Here is a 23,263-nt window from a genome sequence, read left to right as displayed (position 1 = left end):
GGGCTGGTATCATCAAAGATGAGCTTGTGGGACCTTTTTGGGTTGAGGATGGAGTCAAGCTCAACTCCCAGTCCTACTGCCAGTTTCTGGAAGACACCTTCTTCAAGCAGTGGTACAGGAAGAAGTCTGCATCCTTCAAGAAAAACATGATTTTTATGCAGGACAATGCTCCATCACACGCATCCAAGTACTCCACAGCGTGGCTGGCAAGAAAGGGCCTAAAAAAAGAAAAACGAATGACATGGCCTCCTTGTTCACCTGATCTGAACCCCATAGAGAACCTGTGGTCCCTCATCAAATGTGCGATTTACAAGGAGGGAAAACAGTACACCTCTCTGAACAGTGTCTGGGAGGCTGTGGTTGCTGCTGCACGCAATGTTGATCGTGAACAGATTAAAACACTGACAGAATCCATGGATGGCAGGCTTTTGAGTGTCCTTGCAAAGAAAGGTGGCTATATTGGTCACTGATTTGTTTTTGAATGTCAGAAATGTATATTTGTGACTGTTGAGCTGTTATATTGGTTTCCCTGGTGAAAATAAATAATTGAAATGGGTATATATTTGTTTTTTGTTAAGTTGCCTAATAATTATGCACAGTAATAGTCACCTACACACAGAGATATCCTCCTAAAATAGCTAAAACTAAAAAAGCCCCACTACAACTCCCAAAAATATTCAGCTTTGATATTAATGAGTCTTTTGGGTGCATTAAGAACATGGCTGTTGTTCAATAATAAAATTAATCCTCAAAAATACAACTTGCCTAATAATTCTGCACTCCCTGTAGAATACAATGCAAACAATACAATAATACATATGATCAGATTGTGACATGGATTGGTAATAATTTCTGTTTGACCCAATGTTTTTATTTAAACGTGACGTATCTCTAATGCTGTTAATGACCATGTGATAAAATATCAATAGCAGTGGAGGAGTGAAACAGCCAGACCTTCTCGAATCTTCTTTTTACAGGGTACCTACCAATGAAATCCAGACTCATCACATGACCACAGACAGAGGTCATTTTGAAGCGGACAGTCTGACCCTGGAAACTGCCAGTGTAGTCGTGCACGGAGCAGGCGCCATTGAGCCCCTTGCGACTTGTACAATTCCCTAAATACAAATAAAAAAACAGATGATTATTTTCATTTAAAAAACTATGCAATGAGCATAACTACTGCTCTAACTAACCTGGAGAAAGTGCCTGGGAAAGCACAAGCAGAAATGCTTCCTTCGTAACGTGAAATTAAAGTGATATAACAAGACAAAGCAAATTATTTCACAAATAACTTTAAGACTGAAAAATTAACTATAAAGTCAGATATGGAAGAAAGTCAGTGAAGCGTCCATTGAGGCAGAACATCAGTGTAATTATGGTCAGTGTCTAAATGTGGGGGCAGTGAGGCCGAGGAGCCTGCCACCAGTTACACTGACTCAGTGCTGATGTTAACATTTGAATATCGTCATTCTCTCAGGGCTGAATGCTAATGACCGGAAAATGGATGGCACAATGGTGACTTAAGCATGAATGAAGACACACACACACACACACACACATAAAGGTAACCCTAGCCTTTATATAAAAAGGAGGCAGGTCCCTGAGGTCTGTGCCCCATTTCGACACCAGCAGAACTACAAGAAGACATAACACACAGCACCGAAAACATCTGCTCCTATTCAGACATCATCAAAGCAAACAGGGAAACTACATCGCACCAAACTCCAAACATGAACCACTTTCAGGTAAGAGATCTGTCTTTAGGTCCTCACTCACTGATAATCACTGAAATGCTTTGCACAGTGTCTGAGCTCCACAGACTTGGGTCTCATACACCTGTCCTTACTTCTGACAGTGATGGTTTTTCTGTTTTTCTGCAGATGCTTCGCGTACTTCTGCTCTCCATCCTAATTCTCAACCAGTGTGAATCCACCCCACTGAGCAGCCAGTGTGTGGATGAGTCCTTCTGCACATACAACCTGCAGGACTACTACAGCCAATTGGTCAACCTGCCCAACCGCATCAACGAGCGCAGCATCGCAACCTGGAGTTACGTGTGAGTGAAATTAAATCACAGTGTAATGAGGTTTAGGACCTAGTTTTAGGGTTTTAACTGTGAACTCCAAATTCCAAGAACAGAGATGTGAGACGACATGTACTGTAAGCATTTAATTAGACTAAATAAGGCAATAAATAAATTATAAATAATTCAGTGCTATAATTATTTGGCAAAGATGTTTCCTATATTCAGGAAAAAAAGAGTGAGACTAGATGCACCGAGAAAACTGTATGGGGAAAAATAGTATTAAAGAAGAACAAACAAAGGAGTAATGTCCAATCATTATTCTAAAATGATGACTTTTCACATGATGACTTGTCAACAGTGAAAACATCGACCTAAACCGAGTCCCTCAAGTCATCCACGAGGCCAGCTGCCATACCACTCACTCCTGCCGGGGGCTTGAAAGTAATTTTGGTTTGGAGACCATCCCTGTGTCCTTGAGGATGCCTGTCCTTCGGAAAAACCCCAACTGCTTTCCAACATCCAGTTACTCACTGGAGTTTGAGCTCATCAACATTGCTTGTATATGTGCAATCTCCAGACACAGTTGAATAAGATGAACTGCTCGAGTGTCAACAGGTGAATGGCAATCAGAAAAAGTGTGCAAAAATCCATTATCTATATAAGTGTAATCAGATAATGTCACAAGTCAATATATATGTAATTAAAGCTGTTTTACAGTAACTGGTATTACTGTGTCTGTGGAATATTTTTACAAGTAAGTGTGTGATGGTGGCAACTATTTTTTATTTACATTGTATTTTTGGTATAATGATTAAAATAGAATTGCAAATTAAATCGCATTTTAACTAAAAAATGAAATTATATATGTTCAGAATTAAATTAATTGAAACTGAATATTTCACCTATACTATGACAACAGCCTTTTGGCGGGTACAGATGTCAGTGTGACTGTGATAGGCTCCGAAATACTGCAAACTCTGTACTCAACTACAGGGTTAATGGATAAAGGTCCTCCCGTATTCCGTTATGACCTCGATTTTGTCTGACATATTTCTAACATAACACTACAATCATTCCACTCACCTTTGGAAAGGATTTTGGCAATGGACTGAGCGAGCGATGGTTTCTCCGCCACCATCAAAACAGTCCTCATATTGAAAAGCTGCCTCTTCTTCTATTTTTAAACAGCTGCAACAGTGTAGATGATAATTCGGAAAGTTACTTTGAAATGCTGTTTCTTAGCCGTCATACGCTGAAAATAAAAATGGAAAAACAAATTTCACAGGATGACGAGCTAAACGCACTTACAAACAACAGAGCGAGCGGCCATGACAGTTACGTTTATTTACTTCCGCTGACGTTTTTCCTCTGCGACTTTTTCTTCTTCTCCTAACCGTGTTCTGCAGCGACTAACCCAAAGGTGTTTCTTTAGATTGATAAAACTACATATACATTTTAAAACGAAAATACAAAAACATTATACACGTACAGCACACATACATACAATATTCTGAAAATAAATGGGAGGAGAGGTTTAGGAATTTAAATCCCTCAAAATTTTCACAAGATCAAAAAATACATTTAGATTTAAGAAAAAGTGTGAGCCCTTAAGATATAGCAATATAGCATTTATTTTAGGCCGAATTACCAACTGCTAAAATAGAGCAATGCTGTTCTGTGAGTTGTGCAAACGTAACAGTTACATCCCATTTAACAAACCCAGATAATATCTTTCCTGTGACAAAATGAAATCATTTGGTGTTGAATTTATTAGTCACCATTCTTATTTGAAAAGTATGCCACAATATGCATTTAGAATGATCATAACATGGTCAAACTACTAAATCATGACAAAAGTTTGCAATTTGGCTAGAAAAATATTCTTTATTTGAGTTTTTTACAGTCATTTAGTAAAGACAACTTAAAATCAAGTTGTATTAAAGAATTAAATTGGTTGTGTAAAATAAATCGACAATTCATATATTACTTTATAAACATTGAATAAGACACTGAACACTAATATTTATATTCTAGTAATCAACACTGGCTGGCATTAATTAATATATGACATGTGCAGCCTGGAATTATATTATAAAATATACAGGTCATGTTTATGTAATTTCTTGTACAATATCACAAACACATACTTCGCTGGTCTTTTATGACAACATCTTAGAGATACACATACACACACAAACACACACAAATAGCACACCATCTCATTATCATTCAATTGTATCATACATTTCTACATATTATTATGTTAGTACAGTCAATATTCTGTTTAAGGATAAAACAGGCATTAAATAGTTACTGATCTATTTGTTTTTGTGAGATTATTAGTGTATTAGTAGGTTAGTTTGTTAGTTTGGAGGGAGCCAATAAAAGCTCCTTGGGTTAGTAAATATTAGTTTAGGTTTAAGACATGTTAGTAGATTGTTATGAGAGCAAATCTGCTAAGAGCAATGTTTTGGAGCTAAGATATTTTTAGAAATATGACTCGCTGTGAAAAGGCACTCGTCTATAAAGCTGGAGTGAATTTGGTAAAAAAAAAAGCTTACATGCAACCTGGATTAGTGAACTTCAAAGGTTCTGTAAGGTCTGGTTTTGATTAAAGACAAAGAAAGAGACACATGTTAGTACAAGCAACATGGGGACATTTGCATTGTTAGTATCAAGATCATAAGAAGGGTGCAGGGTGACATCCAGGCAGGTGCTCACCTCTGTGCACATTGAGTGTTCACCTGGAGACTTCACAGATACAGAGCTGCTCGATGAATGTTAGATTTAAAATGACAGGTGTGCACTGTTATTACATTTTTAACTGGATCTGATTTAATTTAATGAAATTCGTTAGGTCATTATTATGTTGTCAGAAGTCATTTGGCCAGTGTCATCAGCAGTTCTGTCTCTGCTTTTCCTTTTGTCATTGCAGTTATAACCTTTACCTTCCCATGTCCTGAAAACCTAAATAATACATCTTTTCTTTAATGGTCCAGTGTGGAAAATAAGTCTGTGCAGTTGTTACAACTACAAACATGGAGAATTACTTAGGTAAATGAAACTGCACAAGGTATAAATCCATAGCTGCACAGAAAGAATTTTTCAATGGTTGGTCAACAGCTACAAAACCAATAAGTACATGTGGAAACATTTGACAATTAAATTGTCTGACATGTTACGCACTGGACTTTTAATAAAATGAGGCATGTTTTAACCACATTAGAATCAGTACCAGGAACCCTTGTGTTTCCACTGCAGGAACCAGGGATTAAACTGAAGTATAAGTAACTGTTATTCTGGATTACAAATACAACGTTTAGAGTTAAGCTCAAACACATGTCAATAAGAAAAACAAAGCTGTATCAGGGTTATCCTTTTTTTTTTTTTAGAAAACCAATTTGAGCTGTGTATTAGATTGTTGATACTGATGTAGTCAAATACAGGGGAAACACTAAGTTTCTGACACTAAGGGGCCCAGGTACTGAGTTCTAGAAACACTGCTTACGGAGGGTTTATGTTTTTCTTGAGGTGTTCAGGATCATGAGAGAGTGATGTGTGTGTGCATGAATCTGAGTGTTAGTTTGTAGGTTAGAGAGGACCAGACCAGCCGTCAGCATTCAGAAGAAATGTTAGTCAGACGTTAGTATTGTTAAATATTAGTCAGAATGTGTTAGTACAGTCCAGACCTGAGTCAAAAGCTATTTGCACATAATTATAAGCCTTTGATTTAATTTGCTGAAGTGTCAGATACTGAAGGCAATAAATCAAGGTAAGTTAATTACTGGCAACAAGCAGCATTTAGGAAATGACAATTGATATTAATAATGGTATAACTAATATCCTCTGTTCCTGTAGTTAAGTAATCAATCAAATTGTACTTGAAATTATGTAAAAAACACTCAGAATTATGTGCAAAAAATCTTTTATCACTGTCTAGTTATAGGACGGTCCTAAAAATGCAGTTTTTGACATTTTATGGTGTGAGTAAAATGGTTAGAGAACTTCAGGCCTGGTAGAAAGACATTTCTGGAACACAGATTATATACATGCACCTCTGGGGGTACAAACACACACAGATACAGGGATATGCATACACTCATACCCAAACATGAAAGTGAAAAGAGTAAGAATATTTTTTTCACTGTCCAATCAGATTAAAATATATATGCTTTCACACAAACAGTCAGCTTTCTCCTTATGACTTTCAGTTTTAACAACACGCTCTACTTGTCGTCTTCACTTATTAATTACTTTCTCAAACATGATAGTTTTAATTCCAAAGACTTCCAGTACTTGTTCAACATAAAACACTACCACTCCTGAAATTATTATTTTTTTAATTTAAAGTGTGAGAGCTGGTAACCAAGGTAACAATGGAGAGGGGTGAATGCAACGAGCAAGCGTGACGTGTTCAGTAGTTGTGGTGTCACTGTTTTTCCTGAGCTGGAAAGTGACAGTGGGAGTGGATGACGATCTATTACACAAGAGCAATACACACAGATAAAGTTGGGGGACAGGGGGTAACAATAATCTAATGACTAAAATTCCACTGACAATTCCATTAAACAGGTAAAAATCCTCTCAGAGTGGTTAGTCACTTCCCCGTGGATTTTTTGTTTCTTCGGTTACAGGAAAGCAGTGCAGGTATCACTTTATCACTGTAGGACAAATGACATGAACTGTAATGGCAACAATAGATAAGAAGTCAACATAAGTATAAGGCTGGCATGTATTTCCTTTTTTAAATAAGGGTAATCAAATTGTGTTAATCCAATTAGGTCACAGTCTACACTTTTAGGTTGGTCATCTTCTCTCTCTTCCATAATCCTAGAAAACACAGTTTAATATAGCAGCAGGAAATATGGACGCAGTTCAACACAAAATAATCTCTCACATTGCAGCTGTTCTGAATTTCTGAAAGGTGTACAAAAACACACACATTCATACCAAGATAAAAATTTCATATAAAAAAGCAGTTTATAAAGATCCAACCTTGACGTGGGCCTGGTCAGAATGGGATGTGTTCCTACATAATTAATAAACTACAAGTCAGAATATTAACCAAATTCATAAATAAATTATATTTATACTACATGTATAAAAGTTTAAGTGTTAAAAGTTTAAGTGTAAATACCATGTACATTGGAGAGAGCATTACTGCAATACATGTTAGTAATTCAGACCAGTACTGCCTGGATGGCAGAGTAAAAGATTGTGTTAAACATGACTAACACAGAACAAGCAGCTTATATACAGTGATGAAGGGAATCCCAACAGCCAATCTGTACCAATCCGTAGGTCATTTGGTACTGGGCCCCGGGTCAAAGAACTAATTATTTACTTAATTTAAATCCAGTAATTTCCATTTTCTTTCTTCAGAAAAAGCGACCATATTTTCTGGACTAAGTCACACTTTTTCATCTTTGCCTGAGTTTGCGACTTATACTCAGGTATGACTTACATATTAAAATGTATATTTTTTATATATTTGTTATTTTCACACTGACAGCCACTAGAGGGCAACTTATATGTTTTTTCTTCTTCATTATGCATTTTTTGGCTGGTGTCATGAAGTCTAAAAATATGTTTTATTTGAAAAATTTACTGATCCATAACTAATCCTTGAATGATCCCCAAAGTGTCAGTGTGGTGTTACCGCTGCACTAAGGGTCAACCTGAGCCTGCAAAGTGGTTGCCTACATCCAATTCTTACAAACAGTCTCAGGCTGAAGCCCGAGTGTTTCGCTTTTCTAAATCCATTCAGTAAGTCATTTGTATCATTCAAGCTACAAAAGTGTGCGGATCAGACACCAGAGCAGAACCACATCAGCTTTTCTTTCTTTTAAAGTAATCTAATGAAATAAAACAACACAATGTGTTTTTAAATTTCACAAGTTAAAACATGAAGTAATGCGACAATATAACAGTGAAATCATGATCTAATTATATCTTAACAAAAACATATTTTACCTGTCAGCGGTGGCAGAGCAGAAGGTGATGGTTCACTGTGGCCAGGTGAACAATGCAGTCAGCTGTGAGTCCCACTCTGTTGTTTTCATCAGAGTAACTGCAGAGGAACACAAGACACAGAAGAACAGGAGAGAGGGACGCAACACAACTGTTCTCTGCAGCCCTCCAGACAATGCCTGTCATTCTGTTTCATTGCTACAGCTTTTAAATTAAAAATATATTAAACAACTTTGAACCCTTGGGAAAAAGTGGAAAGTGATCTCCTTGTCATTGTGTCACAGCTCACCACTGCATTCACAACCAAATGTGACCTCTGCTTTTAACCCGTCACCAAAGTGAACAGTGGACAGCTTTGAGCACCCTGGGAGCAGTGTGTGGGGACAGTGACATGCTCAAAGCACCTCAGGACTCAAACTTGAAGTCTTCTGGACCCAAGTCTGCTTCCTTAACCACTAAGCCACCACTGCCCCTAATACTAACATTTTTCTCTAATCTGTAAATTCTCCAGATAATACTGTGTGCCTTTGAAAACAAATTTTTCATAGTAAAAGATGCAATTCAGTCAGAATACTTAACCTGTGTTGCTGTTGACTCCCAGCTGGACTTTCCCAAAATCTCCAGAAAAGTGACAGATTAGCCGCACTGTACATGAACAGTGACACAGAGGGTTACCTGTAAGTATATAATCATACATGAAATAAGTGTCTCCATATTATTGTACAATAACTTCATGGCTTTGGGCAGCCATTGGTTAATGATTCAGTCCTGTGACTGGACCATAGCTGGTTTGCATCCCAGCCCCACAAAGGCTGAGGTGTGTTAAAAACACACACAAAACACAATCCATCAGGTGCAGGAAAGTGCTGCACACTGCTCCAGGTTTACATTTTGTTTAAAATGATAAATAGCTTATTACTATAACATTTTAATGTTATTAATAGTGCACTCAAATTTGAAGACTTATCAGACATGCAGTCAACCACTAATATACACTGCTCAAAAAATAAAGGGAACACTAAAGTAACACGTTGTAGATCTGAATGAATGAAATATTTTTAATAAATACTTTGTTCTTTCCATAGTTGAATGTGCTGACAACAAAATCAAACAAAAAATATCAATGAAAATCAAATGTATCAACCCATGGAGGTCTTGATTTAGAGTTATACTCAAAATTAAAGTGGAAAACCACACTACAGGCTGATCCAACTTTGATGTAATGTCCTTTAAACAAGTCAAAATGAGGCTCAGTAGTGTGTGTGGCCTCCGCGTGCCTGTATGACCTCCCTACAACGCCTGGGCATGCTCCTGATGAGGCGGCAGATGTTCTCCTGAGGGATCTCCTCCCAGACCTGGACTAAAGCATCCGCCAACTCCTGGACACTCTGTGGTCGACTTGGCTTTGGTGGATGGAGCAAGACATGATGTCCCAGATGTTCTATATTGGATTCAGGTCCAGGGAACGAGCGGGCCAGTCCATAACATCAATGCCTTTGTGTTGCAGGAACTGCTGACACACTCCAGCCACACGAGGTCTAGCATTGTGTTGCACCCAGAGCCAACCGCACCAGCATATCGTACACAAGGGGTCTGAGGATGTCATCTCGGTACCTAATGGCAGTCAGGCTACCTCTGGCGAGGACATGGAGGACTGTGGGGCCCTCCAAAGAAATGCCACCCCACGCCATTACTGACCCACTTCCAAACCGGTCATGCTGGGGGATGTTGCAGGCAGCAGAGCGTTCTCCACGGCGTCTCCAGACTCTGTCACGTCTGTCACATGTGCTCAGTGTGAACCTGCTTTCATCTGTAAAGAGCACAGGGCACTAGTGGCAAATTTGCCAATCTTGGTGTTCTCTGACAAATGCCAAACGTCCTGCACGGTGTTGGGCTGTAAGCACAACCCCCACCTGTGGACGTCGGGCCCTCATACCACCTTCATGGAGTCTGTTTCTGACTGTTTGAGCAGACACATGCACATTTGTGGACTGCGGGAGCTCATTTTGCAGGGCTCTGGCAGTGCTTCTGCTGTTCCTCCTTGCACAAAGGCGGAGGTAGTGGTCCTGCTGCTGGGTTGTTGCCCTACTACGGCCTCCTCCACGTCTCCTGATGTACTGGCCTGTCTCCTGGTAGCGCCTCCATGCTCTAGACACTACGCTGACAGACACAGCAAACCTTCTTGCCACAGCTTGCATTGATGTGCCATCCTGGACGAGCTGCACTACCTGAGCCACTTGTGTGGGTTGCAGACTCCGTCTCATTCTACCACGAGAGTGAAAGCACCGCCAGCATTCAAAAGTGACCAAAACATCAGCTAGAAAGCATCGGAACTGAGAAGTGGTCTGTGGTCACCTCCTGCAGAACCACTCCTTTATTGGGTGTGTCTTGACAATTGCCTATAATTTCCACCTGTTTTCTATTCCATTTGCACAGCAGCATGTGAAATTGATTGTCAAGTGTTGCTTCCTAAGTGGACAGTTCGATTTCATAGAAGTGTGGTTGACTTGGAGTTACATTGTGTTGTCTGTTCCCTTTATTTTTTTGAGCAGTGTACTATAATATAAATAGTCACAAACAGCTTTGTTTTTTGGAGCTGCACCCATGTACAAAAACAATACATTATATCCTATGTTTTTGTATTAAGGAAAAAAATCCTAGGTGTGTCCCCTACTGTTCTTAATCTCCTCAGATATTTAGGCTAAGACAATTCTGCAACCAGCTTTCCTTGACTCTGATTAGTTTGTTTGTTTGTTTATTTGTTTCACTGCTGCTACCTACAGGCCACAAAGCTGTTCTAATCAGTTGCAAAGAAAAAAGCCACAGAGCAAATACCAGCTGAGGGCAGGATACTTGAAATGAATACAGTGTTTGAAATACTACATATGACTGCAATGTGTACTCACTAGTTTCTGAGCTTTTACAGTACTGTGATAGTTTATTGTTTTATCATTACATCCATGATGGCGGGTGAAGGGCCAGACCCCCATCTGAGCACCGCTGCACTTATAGCTATAATCACTGCAATTCACTGAAGTCCATGGCTGCATTCTGTTTATCCTGGGAGCAGACCTTATATTTAGAAATGATGTGTTTTATATACATTTATTTATTTGTTAACCAATTAGACCAAAAGCCACTGTTTCCAAAGGCCGAGGAGGACTAGTTCTGTTTATTCTGCTACGATGAAAATGCGATCATCAGAGTAGAAACAATGCTAATGGTAATTTCCAGTTGGATCACGCACCTGTCTTGCAGTAGTAAAAAAAAACAACCACGTCCTTTTCATTTTCTCCTCCTCTTCTTTGCGTTAACCACCAAAGAGTAGAGTCCTGCCTTTACGTGATCAATGTTGAGCAGATTGACCATTTGCAGTGGGATAACACACAGAAACACGATGTCGTCCTCCGTCGCTGCGAGGCGGAGAGCAGCATCTGTCGGAGAGACACTGGAGTCTGGTCCATGGAAAACAGCACGGAGTGGAAGACACGGAAAGCTCCGAACAAAGGAGACGGCTGTGAGATTTTAAACTGAGCAGCGACCCCTTCAGCTGCTTCACGTTGCTGCATGAATGGACAACTGAACAAATTAATGAGGGCGTGGGTGAGTGGTCGCCGTCCTCCAGCTGCCGCTGCCGCCGCCATCCACCATCTGTTTCCACAAGAGTGCCTGCAGGAAACAATGCCACCAGCAGCACCATGAAACACCCACCACCGAGGAAATTGACTTAAATGAAAAAAATAAACAAGAGATTGTTTGTTTTACAGCCTACGAGTAAACATTGTTCATTATTATTTTGAATTCAGTCTATAGGTAACGATTTCTTTAGTGTGTGAATTTCGACACTTTTTTTACACATATATATTTTTACGCACGCACACACATTTAAAGGAAAGGTATATCCATTCCAATCCAACTTTATTTATAAAGCCCATATCAATACAAGTGCAGTATGTTGCAATAACACATAATAAACACAGGAATGGAGAAGGGTCACCTGTGGCCTCATGATTTATCTGTGTGCGATTTGGGAACTAGGTGGTATCAAACCCAGAACCATCTTATGTCAGACTGGGGCTCCTACCACTGCACCACTGTGGCCCTGAAGTATTAAAATAACAGATATAGCAATAAAACAAAACCTTGTTGCATGACAATTCTACCATTCATTCTATGTAGGTAATACAAAAGGAATGTGTATTTAAAAGAGGGAGACACTGCTGTCTATTAGGGACTGTGGTTAGGGGTTAGGAGCCATGGCTGTAAAGGAGGAGCTGACGTGTTCGACATGTATAGTCTGTGTATATATATAATTCGGATAGTTTTGGATATATATATATGTATATATGTATATAATCAGTAGTTGAAGAGTTTATTTGTGATCATAGATCAGTGTACTGTTCAGAAAATACTATTTTCCGCAGACAGACCACAGACAGCAGTAATCAATGTTCTCTCACAAGGTTCATCTTTTAAATTAACCCAGAATGCCTTTAACAAATATACATTTGGAAGGACAGTATTTGTATGTTAGTCAGACAGTCAGTCACAGAGAGGACTCTGTTTGCCTTTTGGTCTTGTTCCTTCTCCGCGTGAAGAAGTCACATGTTCGCTTGGCACATTTATCCCTGGAGTCAGCTCCAACTACTTTTCTTTCTTTTTCCCTCTGACATCCATGACACCGCTGCTCTGGAGAGGACTGCTCCTTCTGCAGCACATCAGTGCGAGAGCGGCTCTTTCTTTTCTCCAACTGCAGGTTGGCAGTCAGCCTCAGGGACAGAGTTTGAAAGTGATGGCAAAGTTCTTCCTCTAGGTGGAGTCTGGTGCGTATCTTTGAGTTAGACAGCTTTAGGGCCTGGAGTTCTCGAAGTAGACCCTGTGTCTCAGATACAGATTGATGCAGGGCCTCAAGTTCCTGTTGATGGTCAGACACCTGCTTCTCCAGCTGGTAGATCAGGTCCACTCTCCAGTCCTCCTCCTGCTGTACCTGAACGACATCTGACTCCCTCAGTTTTGACAGAGAATTTTTCTTTTTCACCTCCGTCTCCAACCTGTGGGACAGCTTGACCCTTTCTGCCTCGAGGTTTGCTATGATGCCATTCTGAACGTAGAGCTGCTGATTCAGCAACAAGTTGGTCATTGTGAGGTTCTCCTCTTCATCACTTTCATCTTGTGTCACGTCACAGGCCAGTTTTTCCTCATGATGTAGATAGTTAACATTTTGATGTGTTATATAATTTCTGGGCATTGCTGTGAAACTTTCTTTCTTCTTCTTCATCTCTTCCTCCAGAATATCAGAAAGCTTTGTGACCTCATTTCGGAGGTTCTCAAACATCTGATGGAGACCCCCTGTCTCAGCCATGGACAGAAAATCCTTCAAGTTGTCACTCAGTGGGGGAGCCTTCTGTTTTGAACAGGACTCAGTCTTTTTCAACTCAGTCATGAGTGTGGAGGAAATTCTGAAAGCTTCATCTGGGATACTGTCCAACATCTGACAGTGTGCCTTTGTTACCTCAGTGGACGTCGCCACCTGATATTTATTTAAAGAGACGTTTGTGAATTTCTGCAATTCATTGTTTAGCTGGAGTTTCCAGTTACACTCTTTNNNNCAGTTGTAAGATGATCTTTGTCTTTTAACAGAACTTCTACCTCACTCCTGTCTGTTCTATTGGGGGATCTCTCTGTCCTAATTTTGACTAGAAGGGTATTTTTGTACTTCTGCAGCTCATCACTTAGCTGCAGTCTCCAGGTGTGCTCCTGCTGTAGCTCACAGCTGATGGACTCCATCTCTTTGGACAGAAACTGAAGCATGTCAGTTTCTTTATCAACAGCGGTGCACAGTCTGCCCGTGACATTGTGCAGATGCCTCGATTCGTCTTTCTTTTTTCTCAGCTTCTGAATTAGATCAGAGTTCTGCTGCTTCAGGCTGGTCAGTTCTTTGTGGAGAGTCAGTTTAACTACGGGACTTTGCTGCATAGCTTGGCACTGCTGCCCACAGGTTTCCTTACGACACCCCAGCTCTTCTTTGACCTTCATACACCTGCTCTGCATCCACTTTATTTGAGGACTCTCAGCTGGTTCTAATGTTGCCTGTCTGACTTTGACAGTCTCCAGCTCCTCCTCCATGCTGCTATCCCATGGCTGCCTCCCATTTAACTCTTCTTCTGAGGAATCTTCATCAAGGTCTGATGGAGGATAGTCTTCTTTGAGACTCTCCATCTCAATACTGCCACCCTTCACTTTATTCCACTTTGCTGTAGGTAATTCACCCAACAGTATATGACCATCTTTGAGACACTCCTCGTCTTCTTCCATCGTAACACCCCATGTCTGCATCTTGTTCCAGTTACCCACAGGATGTTCAACTGAGTGAGATGCTGCACTGATGTATGTACTGTTCTCCATCCTGTCCTCCACCTATCCAAACTTGGCAAATGTGGTGAGTTTCACCTCTTTAATTTTTATTCTTACCAAATGTACCACAATAGCTGCATTATTGTCTTACGCTATATTTAATTTGGATGTTTTATTTTACTTCATTGCTTTATTTTTGTGTAGTTTATATTTGTTTTTTTCCAGTTATGGACAAATCCTCACTCCTTTTTGCTCAGTCATATTCACCTCCTATATCCTGCACCTTTGCAGCTCAGTTTGTCCTTTGTTGTACACTTGTCTTTGATGGTGGTCACCTTTAATGTTTTTAACATCTGAAGTGCTACCCAATCCAGTCAGTTACCATGACAACTGCTGTGTCTGCCTGAAGAGTCTATGAAATTCTATTTCATTATTAAAAATATTAAATAAAACACAATAAATCACTTGATCAAGTGATAATTAGATGATAAATAATAATGGTAAACATTTAGCTTGTTGTGCTTAGTTTATATGGGAGTTTGCTGCCAGTTGTAGTGAGTTTTGTTGAGTTAAAGCTGAAGCTGTGGCCCAATACAAAGGTAGCACTGAAACAGGGCTTGAGATTCTCCCACATCATCAGTGCAAATGTATTCACAAGTTGCTTCTCTTCTGGTTCCACAGACCACTCACAGCCTCTCACAGAATCCACTGTAGTTTCAATCTTGGTGGGAAGAAATGAAGAAGCTGTGGCCACAACTGATACTATAACACTAATACTGAATAACACTAATCATACATGTATTTGTTATACCAGAACCAAGAAGAAAGTTAATACATAAAGTGTTGCGACTTAAATGTCATTATATATACATATACATAATGTTTTTCTTCATTTTGTCCCAGAACAGTTTTAACTTCCAATGCTCGTGTAATATCTCCAGTAGAGGGCGACAATCTTCGGTAAACAGACATGTTTGGTGCTAGCGGCTTGCCGTACGTTGAAGTCTCTTCTGTTTGAGGAACGCCACCGTGTCTTCGGGGTGAATTTGTCGCCGTTTATGAATCAGCCTCGGTACTCAGGTCTGTCGGGCCTGTGCCAGGTCACCGAACATCTTTACATCAGTAACGGCAGAGCGGCCGGTGATTCAGCTCAGCTGACCAGGTGTCAAATCACCTGTGTCATCAGCGTTACTGAAGGCCTGAGCTGCTGTCCTCCTGCACCAGCTGCTGAGATAGAGCACCTCCGTATCCAGCTGTCTGACTCTCCTCTGTCTCCTCTCAACGACCTCTTCCTGCCGGTGGCTAAAAAGATCCAGCAGCATGCCGAGAGCGGAGGCCGGACACTGGTGCACTGTAACGCCGGTGTGAGCCGCTCCGCCGCCCTGTGCATGGCTTATCTGATGAAGCACCAAGGCGTCACCCTGCTGGAGGCCCACACCTGGGTGAAGAGCTCCAGACCCGTGGTGAGACCCAACCCTGGCTTCTGGAAGCAGTTGGTCTGCTTTGAGAAGGAACTGCGGGGCTGTAACTCTGTCCACATGGTGTCCTCGTCCATAGGAGAAATACCGGACATTTATGAAGAGGAGGCCAGGAACATGATGGCTCTGTGAGGGCTGAGAACCGGAACCACTGCCAAAATGATTATTATTATTATTACCATTAATAGGGATAATCTGCTTGATCATTGGTATCCAATGGCTACGGTGTTAGTTATGGTAAAATCATTGTGATGACACTAATGTAAAACATAAACCTAATCAGTTTATATGGAAATCAAGATTATTTTCTAAAACTAGGATTTATCATAGTGAGTGGCAGTAAACAGTCTCAATCATGCAGTTCAGACTGTAGCTGTTTGTAACTGTCTGATATGGGGTTTATTGTTATGTAAAGCTTTAAAAATGTTAAAACTGACAGACTCAATAAAGATGTATTTGTTTAAAAAAACAAACACAAACAGTTGTCCTTTATCCTCCAAATTTGAAGCATATGTTCCTATGTTTGTGCTCACTGTTCCATTGTCTGCCAGTAGTGAAGCTGTGAGGGTGAAGGTAGTTATTCATGTTAACAGTGGCCACAGTATACAAAAGAAGCTTTTATTTTGGAATCATTCATCATTTCTTCAGTGGTGAAAACTTTAAGGACATCTTATTGTTTATGGAGAGGAAATTCTGACAAAATGAAATGCACATCTTAAATTGTCCACAAATCCTATCTCCTTCTGGTACATATTGAAAGTGAGAAAAGAACAATGTGTTCAAAACGAATAATTTTCTCAAAAATATAGATCCTTTAAAAAATCAGATTAAGACTCTGCCAAGAAACAACAGATTTACGCTGTTTTTCTCTCCAGGGAAAAGACTTTACACAGATCACGGCCTAGAAAAAATATAGGATTAATTTAGGGAACAGGCAAAACCCAGGAATCACAATAGATCGTTCACTATTTGGCACAATTCAGCATCACACATCAACACACATTTACTCGAGAGGAAGTTTAAATATAATGAATTAGTGGTCAACCTATTTCCCCACAGTCATATTTTTCTACAGTTGAAGACAGTGCAGCTGTTTGCCAGATTTTCTCTTTGGGGGTGAAAAAAAACAAACTTCAATACGATCAGTCATTTTTCAATAAAAACTCAGCCTGTTGATGGTCCTGCAGTGAAGAATGAGATGAGATCAACTCTGCTCTTTCTAGCGGAGAGTAAAGCTGAGGCTGCAGGCAGTGAAGCTTCAAATAATCCCCACTGTACCTGTGTATTAGATCACACAACAGGACTTTTTATTTTACTGTGAGGACATGTTGATCCTTTCCTCGTTCTGAAAATAAATGACACTATTACATTCATGTGGACAAAACTGTTGGATTGTAAGAAGAAAAATCTTCTGTGCCACAAAATCTACTTTAAAATTGCAGAACTTGAAGCTTCCAATAATTAACACAGTCAAATGGCTTATTCAACTGCAAATTGCACTCACTAATGCACTGCATGAACAAGGCTGAAACCCAAACTGCTATTTGTTTTCATTTTTTAAACTGCTACAGAATGTCCTCAGTGCCCAACTACAGAATTTCCTAAAACTAGAATAGTGATGCAAAAGTGCAAAAACAACATGCTTATCTTTTTTTTTACCTTCTTTGCACTCTGCCAAGCCCCCTAGTAAGGCAACAATGTCATGTGCATAGTCATGCAATAAGCATAAAAAAATGGTCAGATGTGTCTGTTTAACAGACTGGATTGGACCAGGAGTACACCGTAAATTAGATCTAACACCCACTTCACACAAATCCCACAGTGCAATCAGGGAACAAGGATGTCGTTGGTCCATTTCCTATCACATCTGGAAAAAAAGAAGAAAATAATGAATTCATGAGAAATGTAGGAAGAAAATTTTCTAAAGATAAGTTTGTGCTTGTCTTTATATCAGCTCATCTACCTGCTGTTCTAACTTCTGGTATTCCGCAGATCGATGGTGACGTGTAGATTTAGCTCTCTTTCCTTCCAGAACAAATGCAATAATCTGACAAAAAAATTTAAGACATTGGTTATATTTTAATCACTGGTTGATGGGCCCTTTAAGCAGTATCTGTTATTGTTTTTGGAACATTGCCCATGCACTGCTGTTTTGAGTCTTAAGATTACAGTTTAGAATGTACTAACTTAAATAATAAAAGTAAAAGTGCTGTGGAAACATCTGAATATGTTTTCTTTTAGTTTCCCAAAACTCTACTTTGTAATTTGCAGTAGGAAAGTACACACAGTTGACACATACATTTGTGGCTATTGCATACCTTGCGTTTGTTGTGGTAAGTGATGTAAAGCACAGAGACCAGCGCTGCTGCACAGACAAGGTAGGCAAAGAAATGACTGCTCTCTGCTTCCTCCGTCATTTCAGGCACATTAACTTGTTCCGTTTCTTTATTTCCACCTTCTCCAGGTCGTTTCTCAGCTGTACCTTCTTCAGGTTGTTTTTCAGCTGTACCTTCTTCTGTTTTATTCTCAGCTATACCTTCTTCTGTTTTATTTTCAGCTGTACCTTCTTCTGTTTTATTCTCAGTTGTGCCTTCTCCAGGTTGTTTATCACCTGTACCTTCTTCAGGTTTTTTCTTAACTGTACCTTCTTCTGTTTTATTCTCAGTTGTGCCTTCTCCAGGTTGTTTATCACCTGTACCTTCTTCAGTTTTATTCTCAGTTGTGCCTTCTTTTGTTTTATTCTCAGTTGTGCCTTCTACAGGTTGTTTATCACCTGTACCTTCTTCAGTTTTTTTCATAACTGTACCTTCTTCTGTTTTATTCTCAGTTGTGCCTTCTCCAGTTTTTTTCTTATTTCTGACTTCTGTACTGGTTGGTACATTGGGGGTGTCTAGTGTGTTATTGGCCCCCGTTCCAACTCGTGTTTTCTGACTGTTGGTCTTACTTTGACTTCCTGTCACATAAGCACTTTGATGATGATTTGGCGGTTGGGTGACTTCACCTGTTGGTGCCCCTTGAGGAAAGAACAAACAATATATGATAATCAACAGAGAAACACACAAACACAATAACATGAGGAAAGCTAATGAAGCACTGCTGCTAGCTGGGCTAATTAGACCTCAACATACACCTAATTGAGTTATGTATTTCCAAAGCAACCCTAATGAGCATCAGTGTAACTCCTCTGTTGTTATTACTTCTCATATCATCTGATTAAATTAAATGATTTTATTAGCTTAACATGATAAATGTCAAAAAAGGAATTTGTTGAGAACAGAAAAAATGCTTTCCAGAAGAGAGCTAGAACAACATGAAAACATGACAGCTACAACTGTGTTACAAGTAAACAGTTAGTGGACAAAATAAATTTTGTCCCATATTTAGGTGAAGCAAAGATACACAAACAGACCAATCCACAAACAGGCAAATCAGACACCAAACCTACCTTGTTGATTTGTGAAACTTATATATAATCTACTATAATCAGTCCTTTTTGGTTTGCTTTACCTGCCTTAACAACATGTGTTGCTAATCATCCACATCCAAGAACATAACAAATATTAGCATTTGTACTCCTGCCACCATTTTTCTCTTACAGCCAAAGAAGCTCATATTTCCTTATGTAGGCTAAAAGACAGAGATGGTCACCCTTAAACTGTATTTGTCCCTTTCATATGTCACTCACCTGTAATTTGGTATGGACATAAAACAAACAAACTTATACAAACAAATTTATATTTCTTATTCTCTTGGTGACCTTCACTCTGTCCTTCTTTAATGTGCGTGCGTGATTTAAAAAATATATTATTAATGAGGAAGTAAAAGTAAGTTCTGCTTTTAGATGAACCATTATAAATATTTCACACTGGGTCTCCTAAAGTGGTGCGGTGTCTTTAGAAGGTAAAACAACAGAACTATCCAGACAGTGAAGTGACTGGCTTGTTGACAGAGATACGTGTTTTGTACAGCGTGGCTGTCGCTGCACCTCCCTAAAGTCAACTTTAATCCTTCCTTTACGTCAGCGCCGTCGACCAACAGATGACACATTTTAGTATAACGAGTGAGAAAAAGCACCAGTTTCAGCACCGTTTACACGTTTTAAAAATCACCACGGCCATTCGTTTTGTTGTCAAGGTAAATCTGTGATGCTGATAAATACACTAGGGTATAATACGGTGTTTGTCATAGTGACGTAAAAGTATACAAAAAGAAAGTGTAAACTAACCTGGTACAAGGTAACAGAACATAAAACCCGCCAACAGCAGAAAAAACGCCTTCATTTTATCCAAGGACACTCTGGCTAAAGCAACTAATATCTATACGTTCCCTTTTGTCTTTGTGGTCACGGTAGAGAACGTGCTGACAAATCCGAGTGGTAGGTTAAAGAAGAACAAGCTGCTGTGGCTATGACAGCTAATTCCTGCTTCCGTGTACAAAGCGGCTTGCTCTTCTTCTACTGCTGCTCTTGAACACACTTCTTCTACGTCGACTCTATCAACTAAACGAGAGGTACATTACCACCATCTGTTGGATTAAAAGGGAGATGGTACCGAGGACAGTTGCTTTTATGTTAATAAATGAAAGCACACGAAAACGGTAGTATAAACGGTAGTATATACAATATAAAATAAACAAAATTAGTTCCGTCGGACATCGGAAGTATCGAACAATTTTGCTTTAACCAAAACGTCGCATTAACGGCTTTTGTAGGCTGCGAAATTGCTGTTAATGCCCTAAAAATAAAGAATTGGGCAGCGAGTTTCCACAAAGTTTAACTTATTTCAGTTGATTGTTTCACTTTTTGTCACAATGTAAAATAGATGATTTATGATTGACCACGGGCTAAGCCGCCTCTGTCTAAGAATTCCAAGATATTATTTATTTATTTATTTATTAAAGTATATTGTTTGTTAATAAAATGAACTGTCGACCCTGTAGCTGATACAGAGGTAGCTTAGATAGGTGGGAAACGTTTGTTTTTGTCTGTAAACTCTGTAGTGTTCTGTTTTGTTGCTGTTGCTGTGTTTCAAACACAGCAACAAAACAGAGCACTACAGAGTTTGAAGGATGTATTGATTTACTTGAAGTGTTTTAAGTAGGCTCCTTCAATAAAGGCAGTAAAATTGTCCATTGAAAAGTACAGTATATAGTCTTTATTAAATCCATTAAAGATGATTTTTCAAATAATGTGGTGCCAAAAATAAAGTACTGTAACGATTTCCGCAGCTATATGTGATAAGTTTAATTTAATTTTGGTCACACAGTTATTCAACAGGAAAACAGGAGCTGAGTCTCAGCACATTATTATTTAGTTTGATGTTGAGTGGCACAAATGGAAACAAAGGGAGACTAAATATTTACATTCATATACACTGTAGATGTTGTCTGTCAGACCAGTTTCCTCCTATTGTAATACAGTGACCCAAACTTCTAATTTAAAGTTCCAAGAAATGTCTCATTTATTTGCGACTAAAAACAATTTCATTCATACATTTTTTTCTACAACGAAAAGTTGTGAGGAGCAGTTTTTGACCTGGTCGACAGATGGCAATGTCTGACGATAAAACAGCATGACAACTAAATAGCGCATAAAGATTGCATTGTTTGTTTTGTTGTTGTTTTTTATTATTTCCTCAAAGCCTTGTATTTTGTTTATTCTTATCTATTTATTACAGAAGATATACTTTATATGCATATATATTTTTTAAATATTAGCCTTATCTAAAAAGCTTAAACATCCATTGCAAACAGGAAACCGAGAAACTGAAATACAGTATATTTCTCAAATCTACACCCTGTAAAGGAAATTAAATGAGCTGTAACCTGTGAATTTTATTTCCAAAAGGCCAAAGTCAATAATACAGACTGGTGTTTTACAAATGTCTCACTAAAACACTTTGCAGTAAACGTTGTGCCAGTATATAATTAAAACTAGAAAGAACTAGAAAGAGCTGTGATGCCAGGGGAAACTTGCCTGAAAACAACACCACGGAATGATGTGATCTTTTTTAGGAAAGTTAGATATAGTGCTATCCCAAAATATAAAGCTAATAAGCCATAAAGATGGTGCACTATTTAAAAAAAACAACTTTTTTAATGATATTTTATCACATTGTATAATTTGACCTCAAATCTTAAAAAAGTTGACTCGTCCGGTGTAAACTTCTAAGTGCAGTTGACTTTATTGCTGATTTCTTTCACGTTGTAGTGAGCACGTGCAGCAGCTGAAGGAACCAATGAATGATCACAAATGTTAATTGTAGGTGTTTTACATCTCAGCTGTGTGTGTGTGTGGGGGGGGCGCTGTGGGTTCTTGTAATGAATATGTCTTAATTGTAGCAGGATCTCTGACATTTGAAAAGTCCAAGGATCCCCCTCTTGTTCTTGACACACATTTGCATTTCCATCTTTAAGGTCAAACAGGTATGAATAAAACATTGAGGAGGTTCTTAAGCTCACAGCGAGACACAGGCCATCTTCACAAAGGCACCAGCTGAGGTCTGCTCAGCTCAGTGAATGTTGCAGAAACAATCGATTCATATCACTTTAGGGAACCTCATGTGAGACAAACGCGGCATCCTTGTTATTAATAGGGATATAAGGTCATGTAGTTAGCAGTAAAAAAATAAAAAACTAGATTTCCATCAGCGCCGTTGTTAGTGAGTGGATGTGGACTTAATGATGCTCATGGATCAGTGTGCTTTGCCTTTGCCTGCTTTTTACTTATTCATGCACTTTTGGTGACGGCTAAATTGACAGCTCTAGGTGCAACATTATGCATGGACTACAACATGGTTAACCTGGAAAAAAATCAAGATCAAAGAAAGGCCCCAAAAAAGAACCTTGGCGAGAGATTGGAAGAATTTAATGAGCAAAAATTAGCATGTATTAACTGTGACCTCGTGCTTACAGTACATGGCAGATGTTGTGTGGATGTGAGGAATGGCTCTGTTCTGAGAGATAAACACTGGTATCTAACATTTATGAGGAAAGTAGAATATCATATGGTATTTTCAAAAAGATGATCTGATCAAAACTGAATAAATGACACTGCCATGCAATGTTTAGTGTTTAAGATTCAAAAACAGGGTTTGAGGACAGTAACACAGTATATTTGTATATTGTATTTTTCAAAACAAAACACTATTATTAAAATCAAAAATGTGTGAGATTTTGGAGCCAAGTGTCCTTGAAATGTTCTGTTCCCCAGAAGGCAAACTTATAGAAGACCAGTCCGAGGCTTTGTTCTAGACTCAGGAATAGATCTAGGAAATTGATGGAATTGAGCTGTTTTTTTTGTTGTTGTTGTTGTTTTTACATTAGCCAAACATCATGTTGTATAATTCTGACAAGTTTTCTTGAATAAAGGCACAATCAGGAATGATATTGAAAATAAAATAAGCAGCTGTAAAAATAGAGATGTACCTCCAAT

The 23,263-nt window shown here is 39.1% G+C and overlaps 4 protein-coding genes and 1 long non-coding RNA gene across 7 annotated transcripts in view; 2 read left to right on the top strand and 3 right to left on the bottom strand.

Annotated features, from left to right (window-relative positions):
- Positions 1 to 3,382, bottom strand: part of top3b (DNA topoisomerase III beta) — a 12,393-nt gene extending 9,011 nt beyond the window's left edge. Inside the window, exons 1-2 of the mRNA XM_008335578.3 lie at positions 3,113 to 3,382; positions 987 to 1,118 (exon numbers count right to left, since the gene is read on the bottom strand). Of these exons, the coding sequence (XP_008333800.1) occupies positions 987 to 1,118; positions 3,113 to 3,182 (202 nt within the window). The 5' untranslated portion in view covers positions 3,183 to 3,382. The remainder of the gene's footprint in view (positions 1 to 986; positions 1,119 to 3,112) is intronic.
- Positions 1,169 to 3,106, top strand: LOC107988080 (interleukin-17A). The gene is made up of 3 exons (XM_017030646.2): positions 1,169 to 1,748; positions 1,884 to 2,059; positions 2,388 to 3,106. Exons 1-3 carry the CDS (start codon positions 1,734 to 1,736, stop codon positions 2,614 to 2,616), a joined length of 420 nt encoding a protein of 139 aa, XP_016886135.1. The 5' UTR covers positions 1,169 to 1,733; the 3' UTR covers positions 2,617 to 3,106.
- Positions 3,383 to 5,406: 2,024 nt separating the features above from the next.
- LOC103397352 (uncharacterized) lies at positions 5,407 to 11,749 on the bottom strand. Its single transcript, XR_523443.3, has 3 exons — positions 11,247 to 11,749; positions 8,003 to 8,674; positions 5,407 to 6,690 (listed from the first exon to the last, which is right to left on the bottom strand). It is a non-coding gene; the product is annotated as an uncharacterized LOC103397352 (long non-coding RNA).
- Positions 11,750 to 14,873: 3,124 nt separating this feature from the next.
- LOC103397351 (dual specificity protein phosphatase 18-like) lies at positions 14,874 to 16,653 on the top strand. Its single transcript, XM_008335577.3, has one exon. It carries the CDS (start codon positions 15,412 to 15,414, stop codon positions 15,961 to 15,963), a length of 552 nt encoding a protein of 183 aa, XP_008333799.1. The 5' UTR covers positions 14,874 to 15,411; the 3' UTR covers positions 15,964 to 16,653.
- tgoln2 (trans-golgi network protein 2) lies at positions 16,436 to 20,294 on the bottom strand. 3 transcript variants are annotated; one of them, XR_003048940.1, is made up of 6 exons: positions 20,057 to 20,293; positions 18,557 to 18,844; positions 18,150 to 18,502; positions 17,795 to 17,878; positions 17,636 to 17,698; positions 16,436 to 17,109 (listed from the first exon to the last, which is right to left on the bottom strand). XR_003048940.1 is itself a non-coding variant. In XM_017042791.2 (5 exons), the coding sequence occupies exons 1-5, from the start codon at positions 20,109 to 20,111 to the stop codon at positions 17,693 to 17,695; spliced, it is 705 nt and encodes a 234-aa protein (XP_016898280.1). In that variant the 5' UTR covers positions 20,112 to 20,294; the 3' UTR covers positions 16,436 to 17,692. The 3 variants fall into 3 exon arrangements, 2 of the variants coding, with proteins under 2 accessions (XP_016898280.1, XP_008333798.1); XM_017042791.2 differs by having other exon boundaries at positions 16,436 to 17,698; positions 18,638 to 18,844; positions 20,057 to 20,294; XM_008335576.3 differs by having other exon boundaries at positions 16,436 to 17,698.
- Between the last annotated feature and the right edge of the window lie 2,969 nt (positions 20,295 to 23,263).

This window comes from Cynoglossus semilaevis, chromosome Z (genome assembly GCF_000523025.1).
Source record: "Cynoglossus semilaevis isolate Cse_v1.0 chromosome Z, Cse_v1.0, whole genome shotgun sequence".
In the NCBI taxonomy this organism is placed as follows: domain Eukaryota; kingdom Metazoa; phylum Chordata; class Actinopteri; order Pleuronectiformes; family Cynoglossidae; genus Cynoglossus; species Cynoglossus semilaevis.
The sequence above is the reverse complement of the archived record's forward strand: the minus strand, read 5'-3'. Positions and strand labels throughout refer to the sequence as shown.